This window comes from Mesoplodon bidens, assembly GCF_964165515.1.
Source record: "Mesoplodon bidens genome assembly, chromosome: 2".
In the NCBI taxonomy this organism is placed as follows: Eukaryota; Metazoa; Chordata; class Mammalia; order Artiodactyla; family Ziphiidae; genus Mesoplodon; species Mesoplodon bidens.
Genome location: NC_138177.1, coordinates 38,187,650 through 38,207,501, shown reverse-complemented (window position 1 = coordinate 38,207,501; position 19,852 = coordinate 38,187,650). Strand labels below are relative to the sequence as shown.

The window sequence follows — 19,852 nt, the reverse complement described above, 5'->3', positions numbered from 1 at the left end:
AACTATTCATATGTAAGATTAATAAAATATATCCTTAAGTTAAAGGAAAGAAAAATTAAAAGCTGCTTAGAGATCAAGAAGGAAGAGACTAAGAAGAGATATAATTAGGTCTGAGGATCAGGAGCTCATTGGTGACCTTCAAAAAATGGTTTCAGTAGAGTAATGGGGCAGAAACTAGATTAGATTGCTTTGAGTACACGAGAGCTGAGGATATGATGACCAGAAATACTGATCGATAATAAAGGTAATTATAGTTACCTTTACTGAATGCCTACTATCAGATATCATTTTGAGTATTTTAAACACACTACTTTAACAGAGGCCCACAACTCTTTAATGTAAATATGATTTTCATTTTACCACTGAAGATCTGAAATTCAGAAAGGTTATTGAAGTATTATCTTGCCCAAGTATTGCTCATTCTGTAATCCACGCTTCTTTGAGAAAAAGACACATAGCCCACTATTTGGAGTGAAATCTTATTTTCTAAGATTTACCTCTAATTTTGGCCTCTCAATTTTCTGACACTCTTCCTTTCATTTCCAAAACTTTTCTAAACCATTAGACTTTTATATCAGGTGTGGTAACTAGCCTCTGAAATAACCCCCAATGATTCTTAACTCCTGGTAGTAATGCTCTTGTGCAATCCCCTCCCATACTAAATAGGACTGACCTCTATAACCAATAGAATATTGCATAAATGACAGAGTACTACTTCCAAGGCTAGGTCATAAAAGGCACTGTGGTTTTCATCTTATTCCCTCTTGGATTCCCCACTCTGGGGAAAGCCAGCCATGAAAACACTGAAGCAGCCCTATGGAGAGGTCCAAGTGGTAAGGAACTGAGGCCTCCTGAAAAAAACCAGCACAAATTTGTCAACCATTTGAGTGTGCCATTCTAGAATCGGATCCAGCCCCAGGCAAGCCTTGAGATGACTGCAGCCTTGACTGGCATCTTGACGACAACCTCACAAAATATCCTTAGCCAGAATCACCCAGTTAAGCTGCTTCCAAACTCTTTACACACAGCCAGAGTGTAAGGCAATAAATGTTTCTTATTGTTTCAGCAGTTTTAGGTAGTTTGTCATAGAGCAACAGATAATTAATACACGAGGCTAGATTTGAAAAACATTTTTATATCACAGAATGTAATGTTATTAGATCATAACCAACATCTTTGGCTTGTCTTGATCAAAGTACCTAAAATTTTTATTCCTATAAAGATACAAAAACTATGGGAAGGAAAACTAGGACAATTTCAAGTAAGTGATTTATTTAGCAATAACTAGCAAAACTGCATTCCCATAAGTCACAGCCACCAATACTGTAATTTAACTTATACCCTTGAATGCCCTTGAGAAGTCACATAGCTGCACTTCTGAGCTGGGACGGAATAAATCTGACAGATTAAATCAGCATCCTCCTTGTCTAAGGATCCTATTCTGACAATAAAATAAAGCTGATAACAAATGTTCTTTTATAACTAATTAAATCTGTATGGCTCATTCTTACGTTTACAGTGGTAACAACTGTAAATTCTCTGAGGGCAGAGAGCAGTCTCACTTCAATTCTTATGGGCCACAGCATCTAGCACAGTAGAAGTTCAAAATACATTTGTCAGTTGCACAGACTTTGTAACACAAAGCCTAAATATCCAAAATCAGCACATCAGTTAATTTTTTAAGTAACTATGTTATTTTTATTGAATTATTTTATAGCATTTCCAGTTTCATGAAATATCAAAATGCAAAGTCATTTCTTATTTTTCCTAATTTTCATTATCTTTTATTTCTACACAAGATTCAAACCTCTTTCATTTACTAGCCACAAGAAAAGTTCTTAGTGTGTTTGGCTTCCAGCCCTCTTTAATATATAAGGTTTATACAGGTTGGTAAAACGTGTCGAACTTTGACCAAATATAGTAGTATGGCAACATAAAATTCTCACTCTGTTCTTAGTTTGCCCGTTTATCTGAAAGAAAACAAAAAAGGAACCCAAAGGTTCTGCAATACACCTATACACTTATAAAAATGGTTTCTAATCCATCAGTCTCAGACCACTTCATAGCTCCAATTTCAATACTGTAAAACCTTATAAACTAGGTATTCTCTGTAGGCTAAATAATGTTTCCCACAAACACATTACTACTTGTCAAAATACATGAAGGTATTGTACTTAATAAAATACTACCATATTTCATCGAGTCTAAGATACCATCAATTGTTAAGACACACCATTAATTTATGTATCATTGCACCATTATTTTACGTACCATTAAGAAAGAAAAACATTACCAATTAACTATGTGACATCTGTAAAATGAATCTCAATTTCAAAGGCGTAGGAATGTGGAACAAGGAATGTGCATCTTAGAATCTATAAAATGCAGTAATTAATTTGATCAAAATGTAGTTTCTCAAGCAACGGATTCTAAAAGTCCAGCTACCATCATTTGGTTTCCAAGAAATTTCATGACGTTGAATGAGTCTTGTTATACTAAAAGACTGAGTACCAACACCCTAAAATAAACGTCTGCTGAATAAATGAATAAAAGTTACTCTTATGGCTTTTTTTTTTTTTTTTTTTTGCGGTACGCGGGCCTCTCACTGTTGTGGCCTCTCCCGTTGCAGAGCACAGGCTCCGGACGTGCAGGCTCAGCTGCTATGGCTCACGGGCCCAGCCGCTCCGCGACATGTGGGATCTTCCCGGACCAGGGCACAAACCTGCGTCCCCTGCATCGGCAGGCAGACTCTCAACCACTGCGCCACCAGGGAAGCCCCTATACTAAACTTTTTTAAAAAGGTAAAATTCTTTCAACTTCCATTTGTCCAGTAATTGAATAAACAGTCTAAGTTGTCTTTTCCTAGTTACAGTTTCACTGACCCCTTCCCCCCATGTCAAGAGTAAATAAATCAAATAAGATGCTGCTCAACTGTTAGTTTCAAACCCCTAGGGACAGGTATGTAATAATGGCTAATACTTATATAATACTTACTATGTGTAGTAACTATTACACCTCCTGTCCTGTTTTCCAATGATTGACTCATTTCATTTCACATGATCCTCCAAAGTAAAAATTATCATTATCCCCAGTTTAAGGATAACACAATTGTGGCACAGGAAGGCTAAATGACTTGCCCAAGCTCACGGGGTTATTACAATTTCAATTTCAGTGGTCTCTAAATCAATCCATTTTCTAATTTCTGAATCTATCAGGAACTGAATTTTTGAAAGTCCATGATACTAAGCAAACAAATCTTAGAAAAAAAGATTTTGCAATCCTCTTTAGCAAATAACTAATGGCAGCATAATTTGAAATTACTCATATTTCAAACACGTTTATTCTACTCAAAAAGAAAGGCTTAATCAAAAAATGTTTGAACACGGGGCTTCCTTGGCGGCGCAGTGGTTGAGAGTCCGCCTGCCGATGCAGGGGGCGCGGGTTTGTGCCCCGGTCTGGGAGGATCCCACGTGCCGCAGAGCGGCTGGGCCCGTGAGCCATGGCCGCTGAGCCTGCACATCCGGAGCCTGTGCTCCGCAAGGGGAGAGGCCACAGCAGTGAGAGGCCCGCGTATCGCAAAAAAAAAAAAAAAAAAAAAGTTTGAACTCTGTGACGAGAGGTGGTGACTCACCTGCTTATCAACAGTTTTGCTACCTGCTATTATACAAATACTGGAAAGACAGGAGAAAGAATATCATCTCAATTTTGTCATTAAATGATCACATTTGAGGGTATTACATAAAACTAATTAAAAGGTCTAACTCTGCATTCACTGAATAAACAAAACTAAAAGAATAAGACCAACTTCTCTAAATTGATACCAAAGTAATTGATTTCCAGAGCTTTAGATACACTCTGTAGGGGATAAACATGAACTTTTCTTATTTTCTCCATTCACTGCCTTCAATCATGCTCTCCTGAATCTCTCTTTCTTATCCCTTAATGACATCTCAGGCAGATTCCATAGCCTTTCAGTTACATTTTGTTTTGTTGTTGCTTTTAAAGTTTCTAAATATGCCAGACACTGCCAGATGCTGGATACTAACAGGTATCTATGACTCTGCGTGACACACAGTAGGCTTTCAATAAATCTAAGATGATCAATCAATCAAATCTAAGATGCCACTAATAGTAATATACACCATTATTTTATGTACTTCTAAGAAGGAAAAAAAAGTCCGCCAATTAATCTATGACAATTATGAGATGTATCCTGAATTCAGATGTTAAAGTGTGGGAAAATTGATTAAATAAGGTATTAATTCAAGCTCTTACTATTTTTGGCTATACTATTTGGTTTTCCTGTCTTTGGTCTTGGTCTCTCCAACGCATCCTCTAGGATCTAAACTACACTCTCACTTTGCACTGATCCTTCTCCCCAGTCTCTTCTTTAAAATCCTTAATGGTTCACAACAAGAAACATTTAAACACCTCAGCATGGTATTTGAGGCCCTTCACCCCTTGATCCCTCCCAGTCCACCTTTCCAAATCACACTATCACCTCTCCAACATACCCAACTAAACCAGATTTCACTAATATGCTTGGATACTTCCATCCATCTATGCCTTTGTTCAGTTTTACCCTATCTGCCTAGAATGACGCCAGTGCCCTGTCCCCTCTTCACCAAGTCATCAAACCCTACTGAATCTCTAAGTACCCAGTTCAAACACTACCTCTGTGAAAGCTTTTAAGATAAATACCTTTGATCTCCAGAGCAAAATCAATTGGCCATTCCCCTGCAACATGATCACAATACAATACGATTAGGAGACCACCCAAGTTATGAGCTCCTCTAGGACAGGGGCTTACCTATTTTTACCTCGCCAGTCCCTTGCATGATCCTGACCATGTAACACCATGTTAAGAATCCAGGTTCTGGGGCTTCCGTGGTGGCGCAGTGGTTAAGAATCTGCCTGCTAATGCAGGGGACAAAGGCTCGAGCCCTTGTCTGGAAGATCCCACATGCTGCGGAGCAGCTAAGCACCACAACGACTGAGCCTGCGCTCTAGAACCCGAGAGCCACAACTACGGAAGCCCACACACCTAGAGCTTGTGCTCCACAACAAGAGAAGCCACTGCAATGAGAACCCCGCGCACCTCAACGAATAGCCCCTGCTCACTGAAACTAGAGAAAGCCCGCACGCAGCAACGAAGACCCAACACAGCCAAAAATAAATAAGTAAATAAACTTACAAAAAAAAAAAAAAGAATCCAGGTTCTGAAATAAGACAAACCTGTGTCTGAATTCTGGTTTTAACCATTCACTAGCTATGTGACCTTGGGCAGTCTACTCAATCTAAGACTCAGTGACTTCTTAAAACAGGGATAACAAAACCTACCTTAGAGGGTAAGGTTTAAATGTAAAATGCCTGGCACAATGGAAACACTCAATAAACATTGGCTGTTATTATCATCATCATTGTTTTATTATTTTTTTTAAAAAAAGGAAGGGGACACTCATGAATACTTAACAAATTGGTTTAATACATATTCTAATCTCCTCTAGTCAGATGTGTCCTGACTTTGGCTTGGCAGCATGTTACAAGAGATGGGGAGATGGGGGGCGGGGGGGAGGGGAGGTGCTCTTCATGTACATGTAACCTGTGTTAACATTCAAACAGATACGCTACAGAGAAATGCCCAAATGATTTTTCAACTTTCCTGAGTCTTGCTCTCATCTCTACCTAACTCCTCAAGCCTTACCATAATTCCTCAGTCCTGTCTCCTCACCTACAATAGGTTTCTACCTAGATGGGGCAATGGCTAATTTTCTGTAGTTGAGTAAAAAACATTTTTAAGGTTTGAGTCTCTTAACTTACTTAGTCTTTTAATTGACACACACATGAACTATTTGAGGTCGTTAATGTGTGAACTAATGGATTAGGTTCAGATGAATGTTATTAACACTAAGTATTTAAGTAATCATTAACAAGAACATTTAAATTCATGTGGGCTCTTACAAAGAAAATTTATTCTTAAAATTAAAAGTAAAGAAATGTTTATATGGCAGTGATAAGCCTCAGCAAGGTATAGCAGTGAGCAGGAGGTCAATACTTTTATTCCAGGCTCTCCTATCAGCTAGTTGTGAGACTGACCACATATCTTGGCCTTTCTGTCCTCGATTTATTCATCTGTGCAACAGAGGGCTTGAGAAGGTCTTTTTCAACTCTAAAACTAATTCTAGTATTAAAAATTAAATTTCCATTACAGAAGTGAAAAGAACTAAAACTAGATAGTCTCTGAAAACTCAAAGGATTCACTTAAGCTATTCAAACATACTTAGGAATGCACATGTGAATTTCACCCCCATTTTTGAAAAAGGAAAGCATATGAAGGCACAGTCTATAACTGAAATGAATGCAAGTTACAGGTAACCAAGGAGAACTTATTTATTTCAAAACCATATAACTGTTCCCACCTGAATTTCTTACTGTATATAAAAAAGGACAATTTATTAATAAAAATATCACAGATAACAGGAGTAATACCTAAAATCAACAAAGCCATTTTCCAAGAAAATCTGAACTGGACAAGCCCAGAGGGACAAAATTTGAGGCTCGGTTTCCCTCACAAAGATACTGTTAACCTAGCATTAACTAAATAATTTTAATAGCAAATATAGGCATTGTCTAAGCACTTTTCATATTTTAATTCATATAATCCTCACAGAAGTCCTATAACTAGAGTGAAGTAAGTCAGAAAGAGAAAAACAAATACCGTATGCTAACATATATATGCAATCTAAAAAAAATGGTTCTGAAGAACGTAGCGGCAGGACAGGAATAAAGACGCAGACGCAGAGAATGGACTTGAGGACATGGGGAGGGGAAAGGGTAAGCTGGGACAAAGTGAGAGTGGCATGGACATATATATACTACCAAACGTAAAATAGATAGCTAGTGGGAAGCAGCCACATAGCACAGGGAGATCAGCTCAGTGCTTTGTGACCACCTAGAGGGGTGGGATAGGGAGGGTGGGAGGGAGTCTCAAGAGGGAGGGGATATGAGGATATATGTATACGTATAGCTGATTCACTTTGTTATACAGCAGAAACTAACACAACATTGTAAAGCAATTATACTCCAATAAAGATGTTTTTAAAAAGTCCTGTAACTACTATTACTGTCCCGATTATACAAATAAGGAAACTGAAGCACAGAAAGGTAGAATGACTTGCCTGAGGTCACTCAGCTAGTAAACTGTCCAGATGGAATATGAACCTAGGCAGTCTGGCTTCAGAGTTTGTTCTCTGTATGCGTTATTGACATATAAGCATATGATGCAAAATAGTTAAACAATAAAATGAATCAGGGTGATTGTGTTCACTCAGCCACTAACCAAGCCATGTGTGCTTGAATCACAACCTCTCTGGACCTCATTTCCCACTCAAGTAAAAAAGGGAATTGGACTTAATTAATATCTGAAATTCCTTACAGGTCTAACTTTCCATGATCTATGGAATGATCTTAAAAGCCAAAGGCCACGACTGTGGCATAGGAACAGCTCTATCCAATGTTCTTTATCTTCCTCGTCTTACACTTATCATTGTATCTCGTTATTTTTTTCTTATGGCTCATCTTTATAAGGTCCTCTATTTAACAGCTGCCTACCTCATAATAGTTACACTGATAATCTTGAGGAAAAAATAAATTAACACAGGTGAACTCTGACCTCCAGACCATATTCTACTACCTCCAAACCATGCAGACTGAGACCTGGGACTAAAAATAGACCAGCCATTACTTCAGCAGGTGCTGGAGAAAAGGTAAGACTACGCCTAAATGTACTTATGTATAAATGGATGGATTTATTTATTTTTCACAAAGCAGTATAATGTAGGAATTAAAAGCAGGGGCTCTTTCAGTCTCATCTCTGCTAACCACAATTAGCAGTTTCAACATAATCAGTTACTTAATGGCTCTAAGACTCAGGTTCCCCATCTACAAACAGAACTAACGTAACAAGCTACCTAAACAGCTTGCTATAAAGAGAAAATGTTTTTAAAGTAATGTCACAGTGACTGACAAAGTAAGCACTCAAAAAATAACAGCTGTTGTTCCTGCTACTGTTACTGGCACTGTTACTGCCACCACTGTTATTTACAATTCGCATATAAAAAAGCAAGAGTTCCAAAGTGTGACAAATTTGATTTCAAATTCTGGCTCTACTACTTACTAGATGTGTGGCATGAACAAATTGACTAGTCTCTCTAAGCCTGGGTTTCCTCATCAGTAAAATGGAGATAATAAATCATCTATCTCACAAAACTGTTGTGAAGATTAAATGAAGTAACATACTGATGACACCTGGTTCCTAACTGGTCAATAAATGTTAATTCCTTTCTCCTTAATGACAAAATGACCACATTTCCACTAATTCAATTCAAAGAAGAGAGAATGGAAGTGGGAATCCCAGGAAAGACAACTTTCTTTTCTCTATCATCCTGTGCAGGGGGGATATACCAGAGAATCCTCACTTATGGGATTTCCTTTATCCTCTTATGTGCTTCCTAAGACTAGAGAGCTTTTTCTCGGGCCATCTCCAAACGTTCTGACAGGAGTCCTGTGCTCTAAGGCAGCAACTCTCAGAAACCCTTTCAGGGGAGCCAAAAGGTCAAAACTATTTTCATAATAATACTACAACTTTGTGTGCTTTTTTCGCTCTCATTCTTTCATGAGTACACAGTGGAGTTTTCCAGAGGCTAAATGAAATGTCATGTCATGTCTCTGATGGCTAGTAGAGGTGTGCTTGTATACTCTTGTGTTTCAGACATTTCTTAGTTTTAATTTCTAATATAGCATATTATCAATAGACATTGAAATCCTCAATAATTTTTAAGAGTTTCAAATGGTCCCAAGACCAAAAAGTTAAAGGACTTCTCTTAGGTATAGAAAAAGCACACAAAGCACTTGGATTGCTGTGAATTACAACTTTACCAATTTAGCTTAAATAAGTAATTCACACACACAATAATCTAAAAGCTTCTCATTTTCCTGTATGATTACATTTCACCCTTCAATCTTCAAAAAAATCACTTGTTCACTAATTATTTATGACTATTCAGTGACAGAACTGGGTCTAAGGACTTACATCTCCTTATTCATGGTTTACAGTCTTTCCAAATACTGCAGGTGATCTTCAATAAGGAATGAGTATGTTTTCTTAATCAACATACTGTCCCTCCTGTTACAGAGAATATGAAAATTGTAAGTTATGCTTACAGCAGGTTAATTAAACTTTCCTCTGACCTATAATAAATAAACAACTTTTTAAGGATTTTCTGATCAGTCCCCATAAATACCACACCTGCCTGGTGATGGGAAGAAACAGGTAACCAAATTTCTTCCTATAAACAAATTAAATTTAAAGGCATATAACATAAAAAGTTTGAAAAGCCAGGGAGAATTCATCCATATTATGAATCCATATTATTTACACAAGTGATCCAAATTTAACCATGTTCCAAGTCCTCAATCTACAATCTTCCCTTTCTACACCATTTTTAATTTTGAAAGCACTAGGCTGACTAAAATATAAAACCAAACACACACACACACGCACACACACACACACAGGAATACTGTTTTTTGGGACTTCCCTGGTGGCGCAGTGGATAAGAATCTGCCTGCCAACGCAAGGGACACGGGTTCGATCCCTGGTCCAGGAAGATCACACATGCCACGGAACAAGTAAGCCTGTGCACCACAACTACTGAGTCTGCACTCTAGAGCCCGCAAGCCACAAGTACTGAGCCCGTGTGCCACAACTACTGAAGCCCACACACGTAGAGCCCAGGCTCCACAACAAGAGAAGCCACTGCAATGAGAAGCCCACACACTGCAATGAAGAGTAGCCCCCGCTCACCGCAACTAGAGAAATCGTGCGCAGCAAAGAAGACCCAATGCAGCCAAAAATAAATAAATAAATTTATAAAAAAATAAAATACTGCTTTTTGTTTTTTTCTATTTTTTTTTTTTTTTTGCTGTACACGGGCCTCTCACTGTTGTGGCCTCTCCCATTGCGGAGCACAGGCTCCGGACGTGCAGGCTCAGCAGCCATGGCTCATGGGCCCAGCCGCTCCACGGCATGTGGGATCTTCCCGGACCGGGGCACGAACCCATGTCCCCTGCATCGGCAGGCGGACTCTCAATCACTGCGCCACCAGGGAAGCCCTGTTTTTTTTTCTATTTTTAAGACAACAAAAGAGCCAGAATTTAATGACAAATCTATCAGCCTATAGGACATAATAGAGCCTCTATAAATATTTGTTGAATGAATGAATAATTTTTAAGGCATTTGTTCATGGGCATTGTCTACTTGGCTTCTTTTAAAGATTTTTTTTTTAATGTGGACTTTTTTTTTTTTTTTTTTTTGCGGTACATGGGCCTCTCACTGTTGTGGCCTCTCCTGTTGTGGAGCGCAAGCTCAGTGGCCATCGCTCACGGGCCCAGCCGCTCCGCGGCATGTGGGATCTTCCCGGACCGGGGCACGAACCCGTGCCCCCTGCATCGGCAGGCGGACTCTCAACCACTGTGCCACCAGGGAAGCCCTGGACCATTTCTTTTTTAAAGTCTTTATTGAATGTGTTACAATATTGTTTCTGTTTTATGTTTTGGTTTTTTGGCCACGAGGCATGTGGGACCTTAGCTCCCTGACCAGGGATCGAACCCACACCCCCTGCACTGGAAGGTGAAGTCTCAACCACTGGACCGCAAGGGAAGGCCCTATTGGCTTCTTTTAGCATTTACTAGGTAAGGGGAAGACCTGAAAAGGAAAATACAACTGGGCAAGAATCCTAGTGAATTCTGACAATCTCTCAATCCCAAAGGCCAATTAAATACCAAGCAACCCACAAACCACCTGCAGTTAAGCTATACAACTTGAGAAAAATCTTCCAAACTTTTTTTTATGTCATATCACTATTAAAAAAAAAAAAGTTGGGCTTCCCTGGTGGCGCAGTGGTTGGGAGTCCGCCTGCCGATGCAGGGGATGCGGGTTCGTGCCCCGGTCCTGGAGGATCCCACATGCCGCGAAGTGGCTGGGCCCGTGAGCCATGGCCGCTGGGCCTGCCTGTCCAGAGGCTGTGCTCCGCAGCGGGAGAGGCCACAGCAGTGAGAGGCCCGCACACCACAAAGAAAAAAAAAAAGTTTACTATGCACCTCCAATATGTGTACCTTTGTTTATAAATTATCTCCTTCTACAACTGTGTGCATTATAAAACACAGAGTTTTTTTAAGTGGAAGTTTTAAAAGATGAGACACTAATAAAATAAATAATTTAAACTTTCATTCGTGAATAATGTGCAAATATTTTTAATCTCTCTTAAGAAATTATCAATAACAATACTTTTAAAGAACAACCTAACAGAAAAAGTTCATTACTTTTTAAAATATTAGTTTTTAGTATTTCAAAGGCCTAGTTCAAACTTCAGGATTCAGTTAATTTTGAAACTTGATTATAATGGCTATAAGCTGGAAAACAGACCTCACAAAGCCAGAAAACTCTAATACATAACATATTTAGGGTGTTCACTGTGGATGACAACGGATGTAAAATCTTATTTCAAAGAATTATCTTAATTATTTTGAAACTTTTTGGCAAACGTCTTGTCAGGTCTATGAAAGTACCATTGTTTTTTCTGTAATTTGGCTGACAAAAAGCTAGTATTAGAAGTAGAATTGTCAGCTCTGCCATTTTCTTGTTGTTCACATGTGCTTGCATTATGCTGTTAAGGCTGGTACTGCTGTTGAGGCTTCTTTACAAGAGTCTTTTTAAGTCACATCCATTTTATAAGGGTTAGTTTAGTCAAAACTGAATAATACCCATAAATTCATCTTAACTATGCACCCATAAACTGGATTAATTGCTATTTGCTGAAAGTGAACAAACAAGTGAGAAAACTATTAGCAATTCTTATCTCTCTTTCCCTCAGACTACCTCCTAAACAAGGTCATTGCATCAATCCATTTGTTCAATATTAGTAAAATTTCACTTCTTCTTGTCATATGCATAAAAATGAATATAATTAAGACTTCTAAAACTACCTTCTCTTACTCCATGGGAGTGTTGGGTACTCTCCTTTGGGGGCTATGATGCAAATATACTTGCAACATCTAGCCAGCACAACTCAATCAGTCTCAAATACTTTTCAGATTAGGACTGGATTTGAAGCCAGGACTGATTTTCCATGGTCACCTCAGGTCAAATAAGAGTCTTATGTTCTTATGATCTGGGCCTTCACTCAAAAACTGATCCAAAACCAACCTTCAGGGATGGATGGACAAGTATAATCTTTCCAGGACACTTAACCTAACACACTTTATTATACAAAGATAATAAAGAACAGTAATAACTTCCTGTTTTATACAACATTCATTCACTCACTTAAGAAACATTTGTAAATGCCAGGCATCTTACTGCTATACTCATTTACAAATGTTATTTTAAATATGCTATACTGTACTTTCATTTGCCGAAGTGCCTAAAAGAAAAAGTGTGGTTTGTGCCCCATCGGGTGGCCAAACTGGAAATTTCAAACAAGTTCCAGCAAGGCAAGTTAACTGTAACTAATCAACATAATACCTTTGGGAAATTGAAGCCTGCAACACAAGTGTTCTCATGGGAGAGTTCTATAAATGAAAATCACAATAATGTTATGGCAATGTTTCCTTACACTTGAAAATAAGGGATATGCAGTTTATGGAAAAATCCCTTCCCAAATCTTGCAACAAAAAATCAAACTATGACCATCACTTTTTACTTAAGTTAAATGAAAGCTTCACTAGGTCAGCTTTCCAGTCACAGATTAAACTATCATCAAAAGTATTTGAAAGGAGACTATTAATTTAAAAGGATGCTATTAATAGTAATGATCTAAGTTCTGTCCTCTTCATATGCAAAACATAATGAAACCATAAAAATGTACAGAAATTTGGAGCTATATGGGTCCTTAGAAAATAGAGGGCTGTGAGCTTAGAAACCATCAAGTCCAGTTCTCTCACTTTACAGATGGAGAACCTAAAGCCCAGAAAGAGGAAGTGATTTCGTCAGGGTCACACAGTCTGGGTGACCTGACTCCCAATGCTTACACATCTGTGCTCAAGAGACTAGCTATCTATATATGATCCTGGACAAATAAATAACTTAACCTTTCTGGACCTTAGTTTCCTTGCCTGAAAAAAAACCAAGGAGACAGATAATCTCTCAATTCCCTTTTAACTCTAAAGTCCTGAAATTTAGATACCTCATTATTTTAGTACCTTACAAAACTACGGGGTACACTGAAAAAAACCATTCCTGGTTCCTGAGAAACCAAAGCAGCACAGGACCCTAGGGAAGAAAACACAAGTCAGCAGCCTAAGGCACCAAATATATTTGCTTCTTTTGCTAATATTCTGTAAAACATTAACATGGTCATACTAGCCTATTTGGTTGAAACTGGTCTAAATTAATTTTGATTAATCAATTACAGAACTCTAAAATATACAATATACAAGTACTCTTTGGGGCTTCCCTGGTGGCGCAGTGGTTAAGAATCCGCCTGCCAACGCAGGGGACACGGGTTCGAGCCCTGGTCCAGGAAGATCCCACATGCTGTGGAGCAACTAAGCCCGTGTGCCACAGCTACTGAGCCTGTGCTCTGGAGCCCACGAGCCACAACTACTTAAGTCTGCGTGCCTAGAGACCGTGCTCTGCAACAAGAGAAGCCACTGCAATGAGAAGCTCACACACGGCGACGAAGAGTAGCCCCCGTTCGCGGCAACCAGAGAAAACCCGCAGCAACAAAGACCCAATGCAGCCAAAAATAAATAAGTTAAATAAATTTTTTTTAAAGTACTCTTATAAAGCTTTATTGATGTTTTATATTATATGCCAAGATTTACACTCAAACAGATTACTGGAAACAGGAATAGTAGTCTCTTCCCATTTGTGTTTGTTGTTTGTAAAAACTATTCACAAATGGATCAAACTGATTTTCTTTATATGATTTCTCCATGTTGCTCTATTCTTTCATGCTTTATTATTCTGCCTATGAAGACCAAGTCTGTGAACGCCACAATTCATTTTTAAATTAGAAACTGATAATTTTCAGGATATTGATGGATCACTAACAATAATTTTAACAATCCAAAAAATGAAATCCATCAAAAGTTAAATCAAAAACCTATGGGGCTTCCCTGGTGGCGCAGTGGTTGAGAGTCTGCCTGCCGATGCGGTGGACGCAGGTTCGTGCCCCCGTCCGGGAGGATCCCACATGCCACGGAGCGGCTGGGCCCGCGGGCCATGGCCACTGGGCCTGCGCATCCGGAGCCTATGCTCCGCAGCGGGAGAGGCCACAGCAGTGAGAGGCCCGCATACCGCAAAAAAAAGCAAAAAAAAGCAAAAAAACACCCTATGAACTGGGACTTCCCTGGTGGTGCAGTGGTTAAGAATCCGCCTGCCAGTGCAGGGGACACGGCTTCAAGCCCTGATCTGGGAAGATCCCACATGCCGCGGAGCAACTGAGGCTGTGCGCCGCAACTGCGGAGTCTTCTCTCTGGAGCCCGCAATCTACAACTACTGAGGCCACGTGCCTGGAGCCCGTGCTCCGCAACAAGAGAAGCCACCACAATGAAAGGCTCATTCACCACAACGAAGAGTGGTCCCTGCACCTCGCAGCTAGAGAGAGCCTGCACACAGCGGCGAAGACCCAATGCAGCCAATAAATAAATAAATAAATAAATTTTTAAAAATACAAAAAAACCTATGAACTACAACAGAACTTGAAAAGCTCTGGCCCTATATTCTTATTTTATGAAAGAGGAAAGAACCCTGGAAAGGCAAGAGGACTGTCCCCATGGCCTCATGACGAACATATACAAGAACTAGCACTTATTGTATGACCGAGTGTACATAATAATACATATAATCAGAGATGTAAAACAACATTTTCAGCTTAATATAATTCTCTGCTTATTTCAAGTAAAATTTAATATAGCAAAATGACGTAAAACCAAAGAAGCTGAACAGTTCACAGTCGTTCACAGCCTACACAAGAAATCAGGAGTAATACACCCAAATTTCATCACCAGTACTTGAAAAACAAATTCAAGTGTCTGTTCTACTAAGTGTTTCAAGAGTATCATCTTCATATATGAGAAACTACATGTTACTGCATTATGAGAAGGTTCTTTTCTCCAGCAAATGTTAACATCTTTTATGATGTCCTTTTTTCCCCAAAGTTTTAAGCTGCCAAAATTCCTAGACTCTAAAGACGCTTATTTATGCCCCTTTAACTGTTTTTAAAGGAACAGCACCAGCTCTTGAGAAACAGTATACAACACATAGACCCCAACCCTATAAAAAATGTCTTTAATGGCTCCAATTCACAAAGAAAAGTGCTCCTTATTAATTTTGCCTACCAAACAATGAGCTTTTCCACGACAGGAGTCACATAGTAGGGACCCTCTGCAGAATAAAATTTCAACAATTAATGAATTTTTCAAAAAATAATTTCTAATTGGCCTAGGAAAGATAATGTAGTCACACATATTAAATGTGTTCCTCTCCTCTCTGACCAAACTAAAGTAACCATTTAGGACTAATGTCCAAATGTAGTATGTGAATGAAGAGTCCCAGAATGACGCCAGCCACAAAGCTGACATAAATCAAGAGGTAATTTCATCATCAAACTAAATCTTATGCTTCTCCTTCCAGCCCCAGAAACTGTATTCCAGATTAATACAATTCTATGAAACAGTTAAGTGCTGTAATACTTAAAATGAATCATAGCATACAATCAGCCACTATTACTTCTCCCCAAATGAAGCATTCCATACTATATAACAAGTATAAGATGTTGCTTCAGCATGCTGTGTTCTATGAAGAACTAGCAGTGGTGCTGAAAATTACTACTAGAAAGATGAAAGACCAATACCTTCCTTTCAATAAAAACCATCATCTGGACTCTAGCCAAGGTTTTAAAACTGACCAAATGTTATTAGAAACAATAAATCAAAAACTCTACAGGCTGAAAAGCTAATCCCTTATTTCATTCTTACAAAATGTAGCCACAAAACACTACAAGAAAATTAAGTGAAAAAAGCATTCATAATTTTAGGCCCTTCATTTCTGGCAATACTCAAATACTGTATGTTACACGGTGAATTTATTTTACAATCTTCAAGGTTGTTTAACCTACTTACATCCCTTTCCTTTTCTTCAATTATTACAACTGTTATACGAACAAATAAACCCGCGTTGTTGCCTAAACATCCTATCAATGAACTTAAAACAGAGATTAAATAGAAAATCGAAATATCTCAATTTATAAAACCTAGCTAGAATATTTGTGTTCATATTGATTTTATACTCTTTGTTCCTGCACATAACATAGATGTGAATTCCTGGAGATTACAGATTAAGTCTTTCTCTATCCAGGAGCTGAACTGCCAGCCACTGAGAATAACCTATTGCAATGCTTAAAGCCCTTCAGGTATCTTGGCTTCTGAAAATATAAATAAGCTCGTTATCTTCACTTCTCTTTTTATTAGTGTAAGGTTCCTTATCACTATCTATTAAATACCCTTCAGGAGCTGTTATCACAGTAATTCAGGGTGAGGAAGGCCATGATTTCTGTAATAACACAGGTATGTTTTCAAAGTACATTGTTTACAAGATAGTACTTTTCTCCCTAGCTAACAAAAATTTTAGGAAAGAAAACCTGAAAATTTTAATAATTCCCTTCTCTTTCTTCCTTCCTCTTCCCCTTCACTCCATTCCAAGACAACAGAAGAGCCAAAACCAAAGATATGATTACTTTATATACTTCATTAAATTAGTGAAAAAAACGAATCACCGTCTTTTTATCAAAACAAAATAGTTGATTACGATACGTTTGCATACTGTAACCACCGCATGTGTGATACACATTTAAATCAAGTTTCAACGCTGCTACAAAGCCTTTGTCAACAGTGGGCAAGTGGGGGAAAGCTGAAGGGCTCTGTGGAATTAAGGAAATCACTGGAGGGGCTTATCTAGGAAGAGAAGAATTCCTTGGTGAGAGGTGAGCAGAGAGAAACAAGACCTAACCTTGGCGAGGGGGCGCTCGCCCAGGGTGGGGACCAGAGGTCAGGGTGAGCGGGAGGAGGGGATTAGCGCGGAACCGCCGCGACCCCGGGCTACCCTCACACCCCGACTCCCCCACCTGCGCCTCGCCCTCCCACCACCATTCCCCAGCCCCGACCGGCTGTACCGTCCCTCCCGGTCCGCCGCCCGCATATCCGTTACCCCGGCGGCAGCGGGGCTGCGGGGGAGGGGAAGGTCAGCGGGGCCCGGAGGGGGCCGGCCGCGGCGGGGATGCCGCAGTGGCTCCCCGCCGCACCGGGTCAAAGTCCGCCCGGGCGCGGGGAAGCAGCAGGAGCGGAAGGCGGCGGTGGAGGTCGGGACTGGCGAGATGGTGGCCCCTCCGAGTCCTCCCACTACCCGGCCGCTGCCGGTACCTCATACTGGATGTATTGCTTCCTCCACTCGGGAGTGATGTGCGCGGAGAGGTGCTCGGCGAACTTCATCCTGCCGTCTCCCCCTCACTCCCACTCGGATCCAGCAGTTACAGGCGGCGGCAGCGGCGGCGGCGGCGGCGGCGGCGGCGGCAACAGCGACTCCGACTCCTCCCCACATGGGCCCCGGCGCGGCGCGGCGATGCGCTTCTCTCCTCCTCCGCCGCCGCCGAGGTCTCCTCAGAGCCGCCCTCCCGCCATCTTCCTCCTCCTCTCCATAGCCCCGCCCCGCCCCGCCCTCTATACGTCATCGCCATGGTAACCGCCTACGCGCACCGACGGTGGGGGCGGAGTAAGGGGCGGGATTTGCGTACATTCCTTAAGGCTCCGCCCCTTCTGGGCCGGACGTGCTGAAGGCACCTCCCCTGACCTCTTACGTCTGGCGCCTGTGGGCCTTACAGCTGCTCTTTACCGCCAGCCTGGGAAGCAACAGTGTTGTTACTGCAATTAATATTAATACTGTAGCAACAATAATCCACACAAGATGTTTATATTTTCAAAGATTTGTGCAGGACTTCTATGGTGGCGCAGTGGTTAAGAATCTGCCTGCCAATGCAGGAGACACAGGTTTGAGCCCTGGTCCAGGAAGATCTCCAAGGCCCGGACCAACTAAGCCGGTGGGCGGCAACTCCTGAGCCTGCGCTCTAGAGCCCGCGAGCCACAACTACTGAAGCCTATGCACCTAGAGCCCGTGCTCTGCAACAAGAGAAGCCACCACACTGAGAAGCCCATGCACCACAACAAAGAGTAGCACCCGCTCGCCACAACTAGAGAAAGCCCACGCCCAGCAACGAAGACCCAAGGCAACCTAAAATAAATAACTTTATTTAAAAAAAAAAAGATTTGTGCAAACGTTTTTCCATTTTGATATTTATTCTTCATAAAACCCTCAATGATGGATCAACATTAATCCAAATTGAGTAACTAAAACAGACTAAATAGTTAAGGGCCACATGTATTTAAAGGAACCGTATTTTACATGCTCTAGGTGCTCAATAAATGCTTGTTGAATTTAATTAAAGACGTCAGTGCCAAGAATTACATGCTGCTTCTGAATTTCAATGTAATTATCTAGTCCAGGGGCTACCAGAAAGGCCAGCAACAACACATGGGCCCAAACCAGGATTGTGGGTACCAGCTGGACTTGTGACTGAGCTTCCTGGAGATTAGGAGTAGGGTTGAGAGGATAACCAATGTTGGGAGGAAAGAGAATCCTCTAGAGATACAGTTGGATCCCTACCCTCAGGGAGACCAGACATGGACCCAGCATCCAGGCTGACTGTCCTCGAGGAGAATGGAGAATAGATCACACACACAGCTTGGCACTACTTTGAGTGTGGGAGTGATTGTCCTGGAGGACCTGATTTTGGACACTAACCAAGGTCCTTCCCTGAGTAGAGGAGCCCTGGATAATAATAACTAACGTTTGTTAAGCACTCACTGTCCATGTAACAAACACTATTCTAAACCCCTTATACGTACAGTACCTTGTCCTTTAATTCTCACAATTTTGATGATGCCCAAAGACTAGGGGACTACCATGACCGAGACAGTACTCTTAGTTATCAACATCTACTGTTGGCTTTTTTTTTTTTCCATGTGTTTTTTCCCCCTTCCCCTTCCTCTTAATTCATGCCAGTAGGGATTCTGCAATTATTTCCTCAGGACAGGGGTGATGCATTATGGAAAACAGGCATAGGCTATGAGTCTTTCTGACTTTTATTATACAAAAAAGCCTCAACCTTGGGTGAAAGGGTAATCAGGGTCAAAAAAAGAAGAAGAATAAGAGAAGGAGTGAGGACTCCTCTCAGATCAGCACTATACCCCGCTGCCCTCCATAACAATTCCCCTGTACTGGAGGTAAATGTTGTCAGGAGAAAAAAGACAGCAAGAGAGGGCTATGCCCCCAGGAAGGAGGCACAACCACAGAGAGGAAATAACTGCATAGTGTGCCTAGGAAGACAGAACCAGGAGCAGCAGCAAAAGAGATTGCTGGGCCTTTACCAAGTATAGACTAGAATAGTAGACTCTTTTTTTTTAAATTGAAGTAGAGATGATTTACAATGTTTCAGGTGTACAGCAAAGTGATTCAGATATATATATATATATATACCTCTTCTTTTTCAGATTCTTTTCCATTATAGGTTATAGTAAGCTATTGAATATAGTTCCCTGTGCTATACAGTAGGTCCTTGTTTATCTGTTTTATGTATAGTAGTGTGTATCTGTTAATCCCAAATCCCTAATTTATCCCTCCCCCCCTTTCCCCGTTTGTTTTCTACGTCTGTGAGTCTATTTCTGTTTTGTAAATAAG

At 40.5% G+C, this 19,852-nt stretch overlaps 1 protein-coding gene across 1 annotated transcript in view; it reads right to left on the bottom strand.

Annotated features, from left to right (window-relative positions):
• The window catches only part of XPR1 (xenotropic and polytropic retrovirus receptor 1), a 199,166-nt gene extending 181,417 nt beyond the window's left edge, over positions 1-17,749 (bottom strand). The window contains exon 1 of the mRNA XM_081226479.1: positions 17,482-17,749. Within this exon, the coding sequence (XP_081082605.1) occupies positions 17,482-17,550 (69 nt within the window). The 5' untranslated portion in view covers positions 17,551-17,749. The remainder of the gene's footprint in view (positions 1-17,481) is intronic.
• Positions 17,750-19,852: the final 2,103 nt, after the last annotated feature.